Source organism: Priapulus caudatus, unplaced genomic scaffold, assembly GCF_000485595.1.
Source record: "Priapulus caudatus unplaced genomic scaffold, Priapulus_caudatus-5.0.1 Scaffold2783, whole genome shotgun sequence".
In the NCBI taxonomy this organism is placed as follows: domain Eukaryota; kingdom Metazoa; phylum Priapulida; class Priapulimorpha; order Priapulimorphida; family Priapulidae; genus Priapulus; species Priapulus caudatus.
The window spans coordinates 4,162-13,457 of NW_014579844.1; the positions used below are offsets into that span (position 1 = coordinate 4,162).

General features: G+C 41.6%; 2 protein-coding genes across 2 annotated transcripts in view; one reads left to right on the forward strand and one right to left on the reverse strand.

Moving 5' to 3' along the window:
• Nucleotides 1-1,300: 1,300 nt before the first annotated feature.
• Nucleotides 1,301-4,099, reverse strand: LOC106819054 (thioredoxin domain-containing protein 17-like). The gene is made up of 4 exons (XM_014823715.1): nt 3,893-4,099; nt 2,637-2,718; nt 2,148-2,229; nt 1,301-1,883 (listed from the first exon to the last, which is right to left on the reverse strand). The coding sequence occupies exons 1-4, from the start codon at nt 4,035-4,037 to the stop codon at nt 1,815-1,817; spliced, it is 378 nt and encodes a 125-aa protein (XP_014679201.1). The 5' UTR covers nt 4,038-4,099; the 3' UTR covers nt 1,301-1,814.
• Nucleotides 4,100-4,183: 84 nt separating this feature from the next.
• LOC106819052 (RUS1 family protein C16orf58 homolog) overlaps nt 4,184-9,296 on the forward strand; it is a 7,323-nt gene continuing 2,210 nt past the window's right edge. Inside the window, exons 1-9 of the mRNA XM_014823712.1 lie at nt 4,184-4,436; nt 6,302-6,379; nt 6,535-6,649; nt 6,960-7,005; nt 7,308-7,340; nt 7,573-7,681; nt 7,926-8,098; nt 8,728-8,912; nt 9,137-9,226. Of these exons, the coding sequence (XP_014679198.1) occupies nt 4,251-4,436; nt 6,302-6,379; nt 6,535-6,649; nt 6,960-7,005; nt 7,308-7,340; nt 7,573-7,681; nt 7,926-8,098; nt 8,728-8,912; nt 9,137-9,226 (1,015 nt within the window). The 5' untranslated portion in view covers nt 4,184-4,250. The remainder of the gene's footprint in view (nt 4,437-6,301; nt 6,380-6,534; nt 6,650-6,959; nt 7,006-7,307; nt 7,341-7,572; nt 7,682-7,925; nt 8,099-8,727; nt 8,913-9,136; nt 9,227-9,296) is intronic.

A 9,296-nucleotide genomic window follows, 5' to 3' on the forward strand; every position in this document is an offset into this window, starting at 1 on the left:
TTGTGTGTTGCAGATGAGCATTTTAACGGCATTTACAGCTTTACAGCAAGTTATCGGCAATAATAGGCGAAATAGAGTAGAGAAACATTAAGACTTTGGTAGTAAATACATTTCGTGTTTACATTTTTTTTTGGAAACGTTCCAAGTGCCTGTGGCTCCAAGGGCAAGGGGCCTGCCTGACGTAATGTTTACCGACAAACTATCTTGGATCAGACCTAAACTTTCGTTGATAAGATTGGGATCCATGTGGGTGTGCAAAAAAAACATCAAGATCAAGATACCAAACACGAGCCAAGGAATCGCAAACGCACTACCCAGTGATACTGCATTGCAAAACTAGAGAGACCTTACCTGTACAATGTCCCCTTCTGCGTTGGTCTTCTCCGATGCATCAGAATACTGGCCCACCAGCTCCGATGTGTACGTTTGGAACTCGCCATTTTCCGATTGCTCGTATAAAATCACTTCCAAAATGGCTCTCTCGTGGCCTAGTGCAGGGACACACAACACCAGGCTTAGCAATAGTAATCCACGTATCATCTTCCTATCCGATGTGAAAGATATGTCATTTTTCCTGTATATTTCCTCGCGGAATTTCCAGCTAACGCGAAGGCCTAGCGTAGCTCTGCGCGCCTACATGCTTCTGCGCACGTTCATTCTCGTTCGTCTGTGGCGGCGGCGACTTCAAAGTTATTGCGCGGATCCAAATGACCCGGATGCCTCGCGGGACCCGACAGGGCGCGGCGGGAAATTAAATACATCGTACCGCGTATTGTGGGCCGATAGGAGAAGGCGGTACTCTGAATACACACCGGAGATCAGTAGACGGCAACAGGACATGGAAGGGCAGGAATGCATGCGTATAAAATAACGTAAGATGTACAATCTAACTTCTAAGCGATGTAGCATCAATGGTCTGCTAGATATACATGAGTAGCGTACACACACGCAAATTGCATTGGTTAAGATGCAAAATCTGTAAAAACATATTTGTTTGTAATCCTCTGTAATTAATACACGATTAGCAAAATACTTCGCCTAAATGTTCTAAGCAACTTCTTCATTCAATAACAGCATATTCTAATTTAAACGCTCACGTAGTAGTCAGTATGCTTTTTTGTCCAACTTCTTTTGCAAAATATGATATTGGTGTATCATGTTAGAATGCAAACTACTCTCTGAATTTAAAAATGAACCAATGTATAATTAAAACTAGTTTGCCATGTAGCAGAACATATACGGGAAATTATTTTTGTGTGTTCAGTACATATACTATTTATAAATATATTAACTAAGAATAATGTAGTCATCAATTATTTTTTATTAACATTTTTTGTCATTGTTCATAACCAGGCTTATAGCCACATAAACTAATTCACAACATCTCTTTATAGAGTTAAACCACATTACTGTATGTATGAAACTGTATTTGCAACATATCACATAATTACAATATTTGAAATTTCTAGGTGAAACATAATCCAGAATACTACTTTATCTAATTAAAATACTTAAATACATTTATACACTCCCGTTAGTGCAGTAGTTCTCAATAACAATGACTGCATAATCTTGGAAGTTCGAAATTGGATAGCTGACCTGATTGAAAATAATATAAAACATCATTTTCTTTAGGGTGTTCTCATTTTAAATTATTAGGACATTCGAATTGACTAATTCAGTATTATATTGTTGTTGTGAAAAGAGGCACATGTTAAATTACCAAGCAGTATACAAGGACAAACTTCAGCATTTGGAAATGTACGATTTCCTGAAAACTAAAAACTGAATCGTGGCGCCACCTACAGGCAACTTTATTCATCTTCGAATAGCATGTCAACGAGGCCAGGATCCGTGCACTGCGTCTCTTCTAACCGCTGAGGCTGCAAAATAAAGCATAATAATAATATATGGTAAATAAAAGTCAAATTTCTTATAATTCTGTCTGTTAGACACTGACGATTATTGATATTGCTTGATGAATTTTAAGCTTACTGTATATACTGGTATACTTCGCTGCGTAGAATGCACAGTCAATAAAATCGATATCACAATGAATAGCACATAAAATATCATAGCAATAGCATCACAAAATCACAATAGCAAGTATAATAAATTATATAACAGGAATTTACACATATTAATACCTTGCCCCATCGCATTAGTGTTGGCACAGCGTTTAACTTGAATCGTGCGTCAGTTCTAAAGATACAGGCCTTGTCTTTCCAGCTGTAAAATAAATGAGTTAACTTATTACGAATATGCACTCTAACTCTACGCTACTTCATACAATAACTATACAAAAGAACACAAGTGTGGTTCAATCGAGCCATGCTTCCTTCAATTTATTAATGTTGTAACTCTCAATGATGTTAGAGATTTTTAGGCACCAGATGGTCATGAGTTGTAGCTGATGAGCTATTGAGCTATTGACTCTGTCCATTAACCTCATTAGCTAATGAAATACTTACGAACAGATGCAACAGACTGGTTATAACATGACCGGTGGTTGTTCGGGCACATATCAGGATCAAACGAACATGATCGATTAGTTATTGAATCAAACCAAAACGCACCGAGTGTTACGCTAACTATGCTCCATATCATACTGTGTCAAGCGTAGAGATGAAACTTACAAGTTTCTCTCTCCGACAGTACAGTGTATGAGCACATGATCGTCCGGGCACTTCTTGAAGGACTCGTGAATAATAGGTTCGGCTGTAAGCGAGAAATATAATGTCATCAACACAGACTGTGAAGAGATATATGTAAGTTGTTACCTTAAGGATCAATCGCAGGCAGTGTGTTGTGGATTTAATGTGGATACATTGCAAATATGGACTTATTCTTATAACCTTCTTCCTGCATATAATAACTCAGAACCCATCTGGCCAGTAGGTGGAACAGTATGCCATAAATTCGAATGATGATAAGGACTCGTTGCCTAGACTATGGTCATTTCACTTAGGTTTGCTTGTGCCTATCGTAGTTTCACCTACAAGGTTACCTTGAACATGAAGGTAATAAATAAACATAAACTGCACAAGTACATAAACAAGAATCAGAAGGTGATTATTACTATTTTATTAGCCGCTCCCGCACTCGCCGCTGCGAGTGTGCTGTGTCACCATTATAATATTATAGAAGATCTATATCTAGATCTATATATATATCATTATAATGGCGACACAGCACACTCGCAACGGCAAGTTCTACATTAGTTTTTGTGAAAGCAAGTTGATTTACAGTGACACAACAGTGGAAGTGTAATTGAGGGGTAGCCGTAGCCCGACCAGGCTGTGCGACCGATTGTCTTCTACTAGCGCTCATAGGGTCTATGTCCCCCAGGGTACTGCCGGAACGTACCCTGGGTACAGTCCGGTATGCCGGAACGTACCCTGGTCACTATTTGATATGGTTAGGGTTAAGATTAGGGTTAGGGTTAGGATTAGGGTTAGGGTTAGGGTTAGGATTAGGGTTCGGCTTAGGGAGTAGGCGTAGGCGACTCCCTAGACTCGTTAGTGGAGTAGGCGAGGTACGGTGCGGTACGGTTCGGCATATTAGATAGTACCAGGGTACGTTCCGGTATACCGGACCGTACCCATGCAGGGTACGTTCCGGCAGTACCCCGGGGGCCATAGACCCTCTCAGCTCTACGTACTAGCAAGACCGAATGTGCGTTCATATTATTTTCAGTTTTTACTGACTCAGCCCCAAGTGCCTGTGGTTAGGTATAGCAATGCACAGTAACTTGCACTTCCGTCCTAATTTTGTATTTACATTGTACTTAGGTGCCGAGTACTGTATATATTTACATTAAGGTTACGGCCCATGGCACAGCTGATATTTTGCAATTAACTTTGACTCTTGATATTTGTAAAACAATGCCTACCCGTTACGCAGTCTGGACACCAGCTCACGCCTCTAGCGGTACGGGATCCACAGAATAGAACAAAAACAACCGAGCTTCCTTTGTGCTCATCTAACGCCTTCACAACGGCATCAAAGCCATCGACGTGAACTAACTTCGGTGCCATCGTCCTCAAACCATAGATCAAACAAACACACGTAACCTCGCCGTGACCGGGTACAGTGTCTTAGGTAGTGGTGCCACCTAGCGAATAATAAGCGTTACCGGGCGTATAAAATTAGTGATTTTTATGATCGGTAGCCGGATGTTCGCGATGTAAACATTGCAGTCATTTGATGGCGCGTGGCACTCTGTTAGTTTTTACCTATTTTTCTAAGCGATGAGTAAACCGATGGATATCGAGGAGTTGTTAGAGCGTGACACAGTTTGTTATGAGTGGTTTGGATCACATAAGTCACAACAAACGTATTTTAGTGACAAGTCTGAGGATAAGTTAAAATTGAGAGTCAAAACTGAAAAGAAAGGCATCCGGTGTCAGTGGACTTCACTAATCAGTTTCTTTAGAGTAGGTTTTTAACTACACAGTACACGTAACACAGTACACTATACGACTAGTCATTTACAGACTGTCCAGTCTCATATATTTTTTGCTATTAGTATTACTAATAAGCCCCTGTGTACATCGATCACTCAATTAATATTGGTGAATAAGTGTTACTGACTATAGTATAGACCAACACACTGCAGCGACAGCGACCGACCGTGAGACGTAACAACGAACGACTTTTCAGAAAATTAGAAAATATTGTTTTCTATGAGCCATTGCACATACACGCGACAACGACTAGCGACATTAACCTCGACGACAAAAATATTTAGGAACGTTTCTATTCTCCAGCGACAGTCGCGAGCGACACTTTACAAATAGCCAATCGCAGCCGTTTCCATCGGCACGTGACATAACGATCACGTCATAAATAACCCATAATGCTAGCCAAGACGTAGACTGGTCTTCGGCGCTAAACTCGCGCCGCATGTCACAAACAATGGGGTCGCGAACCAGTCTAACCAAAGCGTGCAAGCTGTGGCACGCTAGACACAGTAGTGACAGTACGTACAATACTGAGTACATGATAATTTGCTGCGTATATTTTACTTTATTATCTTATCCTTATACCTAGAGAGTTTTTGCGGCCTGTTATTTAAAAGCAACAGCATGAGTTTTTGCCGTTTGTTCATGTGATGATGTGTACCACTGTGGCGAGTGCTGGGTGAACTTTGACCTAACGTCGGTCGCTGTCGCTGCAGTGTGTTTGCGCCAGTCGCCGCGACTTTTGTTGTTTGTCGCAAGGAGCTAAATATAACAAGGAGAGAAAGCGGATTGGCTGGGTGCTTTTCGCCTCAAGGGCGCCATCTATGGACCATAATCAGCTGAAACGGCTGTGCAGACCGAACCCAGAGACAATAGAACACTAATCTGTTCTAGGGTCTCTGCCGAATCCAAATTTGGGCCAGATATGGCGGCGCTTCCTCTCCTTGTTATATTTAGCTCCTTGGTTTGTCGTTACGGTGGGTCGCTGTCGCTGCAGTGTGTTATGACCTTAATGATTCATGTATGCCACTTTGTGGGAGATCGAACTAGCTTATTGAACTTGTTTTGCGAAGTCGGAGCGATGCAATTGAGTTGCCTAGATAGACTCCTAGACTAGAGATCTGTCATGTGCATTGGACGGGGACAGTCAAAACTTAAGAAATAGAGATGCCCGCTCATATAACGGGGGTTTTCATAAAAAGTTACAAAAAATATGGCACATACACACTTACACTGATCACTGATCAAGTCGCTTATAAAACTGTAATCAGATATTAATGCTAGTATACATATATACCTAGCCCGACCAGGCTGTGCGACGGATTGTCTATACAATATACCGTATTCTAACCCTAGCAATTGTACCTAATTGTCGGTACAATATACCGTATTCTAACCCTAGCAATACCGTTTCTTGGAGCTAACATATACCATGATTGACACTGCTGCATAGAGTGCAATACTGATTTGCTCTAGCTCTCTAGCCAGAGTTTTTAAGCACTGCACAAGATTGCACAATTAAATGCAAATTCAAAAAGAATTATTCGGACTAAATTATCATATATATTGAAAAAAAAACATTTAACAGAGGCAAAAGTCATGAGTTCAAGGATTGATGACCTGTCTAGGCCTTTCGTTTATACACACTCAGCCAATCTGTGTCCCACGAGTACGATCTTTTTGTGGCAGTATTTCGGTTAATTAGCTTCCTATTCCCCAGGTGTGTATGCAGGTTTATTCTAGATATTGCTGCATGTTGCAACGGGGTCACAGTAGCTGTCAAACACAAGAATAAGATTATAATTTATATATGAATGTGTCGTTTTATTTCTTTGCAGCTAGTTTTTCTTCCCCAAGGTTTTCCACACAGTGTCAGCTGTGACTACATACACTACCAAATATGGGATACAATACAGGTAAACAAAATTGATGGGCGTTAGTGTGTTGTCAAATGAGCCTGTTAATTGTTTCTCTGTCAATGACTTAACAAACTTCGGCGCATCATGAGCTCCCAGTAGGGGTGCCAAGAGAGGTCACTAAGAGTAATACACGTATCTTGTGATAAATGTAGGCATTTGCGAGCAGTATATCCAGCACGCTTGCCACCCAATCCGTCCTGAAGGGTGTTGGGGTCGGAGACGATACGGCCACAGCGATGGGAGCAACCATTACCTGGCTACTGAAAGGTATATCAAAGTATACCTGTTCTATAACTTGTCACGTGTTGATTGAGTTGTCACGTGTTGATTGAGTCCACAGCCTGGCACTAAAAATGCTTGAAGCTAATTAAGAAAAGGACATGCTTAGTGTACTTAGTCATGTGTGAAGAAGAGGCCTGGACAGCCTCTACGGAGCACGGCTCCCCTGTGCTACCCCACGCGGATTTGATTTGCTGGTTTACTTAGTGTACTAGCTTGCTGTTTTGCAGTGTATTGAAATGCTAAATAGTCCTGTCTGCTGTTTAAAATCGATTGTTTGTTCTGAATTGTGTTTTAGATGGAACAAGTATGGTTGGCAGAATTATGTTTGCATGGCTGAGAGGGTGAGTATCTAGGTATCCTAGTCAGACTCTCATGAATAATTTCCGCGAATATTATCATATTAAATAATGTCAAGCCACTATTAAAATATTGTTTTGTAGACGCAAAGTTGAAATGCACACCTGAACATTTAAGAGAGGTTAGTAGGTTGTGAAAAAGTCTGTTTGAAAATATTCTGCTAGCATGATTTTCATGGGTTATATTTTCATGGGTCCATACGAATAAGAAAAGTGTTGATAAAGTGTCCTCAATATAAGTAAGCTAGAGATTTTAATCTTGTAATTTCGCATATTGGTTCTTGTAGGTCTTCTCTTGACTCTGACTGTAAACGATGGAGGTATGTTTTAAGTTTCGTCTGCATGTTGATACATATAATGATTTCCGGTATGCTCTGCATCACACGTACATCACATGTCCTTCAGTAACGAACAAGTTATCAGTGAAAGAATTTCACTAGTTTGGCCGAGCTTATGTCTTGCCGTGAAATCACTTTCCATTTTTAATAATAAATTCACGTGTGACTGTAAATAAGTAACGTGACTGATGAGAAAGACGTGTCCCCGTTGCAGGCTATTTGCTGATTACATGAACGACACAGCGATATGTTTGGAGTTGATAGCGTCCATGGTTTCCAAGAGCTTTTTTCGACTCATCGTCTGTGTGTCCGGATTGTGTAGGGTAAGATGTAGCACTTGCAAACTTGCTTGAATGAACTCGATTGAATTGATTGAGCTTGATTGAACTTGATTAAATACGAATGCATTTCGCATTTGTACTAAGCAGAGTGTGGGGTTAGCTCTAACGGTCGTTTACAAAACTCTACCGAAATTACAAAACAGAGTATGCAGAAAAATGCAGACGGTCGCAAGCGTCATTGTGCCATCGCGTCGCTCCTGCGATTAAACGTGTGTTTCTTTCTCAGGCTCTCGTGAGTGTGGCAGGGGGAGCCACCAGGGCCGCCCTGACGCAGCACCAGGCGAGGCGAAACAACATGGCCGACGTGTCGGCTAAAGATGGCAGCCAGGAGACGTTGGTCAACCTCGCAGCCTTGCTTGTCAGCTTCGTCATGATCCCACTCGTCTCCGAAAACCAGCCGTAAGTTTTCGCGGATTTTTGCCCGGCGAGGCTTGTGTCGCACCATACATATTTTTTCTTCATGTTGTATAGCATTGTAATTGTACTGTATCCGTCAGAAATGTTATCATTTTAACTACTTAACACTATATTGCTTTTATCAGATTTTTTCTCCATGAAAAAACTGTCGTCAGTACATGTATTTGTATCTGAATTCATGCAATAAAGATTTCATAATAATAATAATACAGATATCTCTCGACGGAAACACAAACAGTGTAATCCGTCAATCATGTACAGTTTTATTCTCGCTTCAATCCAAACTGCTCTGATGAGATTCGTTACAAGCCCTACGGATATCGCGTGATCTGTCTATCATGTACAGTTTTCCTCACTTTTACCTGCAACTGCAACGATGAGACCTGTTAGAATCCCTATAGAAATCGTGTAAATTCCGTCCACCATGTACAGTTTTTTTCTCACTTCCATTCAAACTGCACCGATGAGATCCGTTACAATCTCTACAGAAATCGCGCAACTCATCGACCACGTACAGTTTTTTCTCACTTCCACCTGTAACTGCACCGATATTTGTCGCGGCGTCTGCCTGCGGTATTTGACAGCCTCTCTCACGTGTGATTCTCTCGCAGGTTGATATGGCTTCTATTCACGCTGTGCACAATCCTGCATCTCTACGCTAACTACAGGGCCGTGACGGCCGTCGTCATGGAGACGCCCAATCAGGCGCGGTACCAGGCGGTGCTCCGTCGTTACCTCTCCCATCGCGAGATGCTTTCCGTGCAGGAGGCGAATTTGCAGGAGTCCGTTCTATTCCGTAGGTTCATCTTCGGGTGCCGGACGCCATCTTGATTTTCTCAAACGGTGACGGCTAAAAAAATTGTTAAAAAAATTGTTTGAGTTTATTTGTTGTGTAATGCGCAGTGTTACGATTATGCGTACATGACTGCGCTATTGTGCAGCAAATATTTGGCCACATTCACTTATCGCTCTAGTCGCGTGTACCGGCGTTGGGTTTGTAATATTCGTTCTGGGTTACAGCCGTGGCAAGGCCGTTTCCCTTGCATCTGGGAGTCTCTGTCAGCCAGGCCGTTAGCAGGTTGGTGAATAATCATCATTGCTGTACTAGTGGTTAGTCATGCTGAAGGGGTCGTTGTCATATCAGGTACTACATATATGTACCCGAGGTACATATATGTAG

Excerpts from the sequence above, each read along its gene's own strand:
- LOC106819054 (XM_014823715.1), bottom strand. The coding sequence starts at position 4,037 with ATGGCACCGAAGTTAGTTCACGTCGATGGCTTTGATGCCGTTGTGAAG. Across the intron at positions 2,230-2,636 it reads ACTGTCGGAGAGAGAAACTT|CTGGAAAGACAAGGCCTGTA; the intron begins GTAAGTTTCATC and ends TTTATTTTACAG. Across the intron at positions 1,884-2,147 it reads CACTAATGCGATGGGGCAAG|CCTCAGCGGTTAGAAGAGAC; the intron begins GTATTAATATGT and ends TTTATTTTGCAG.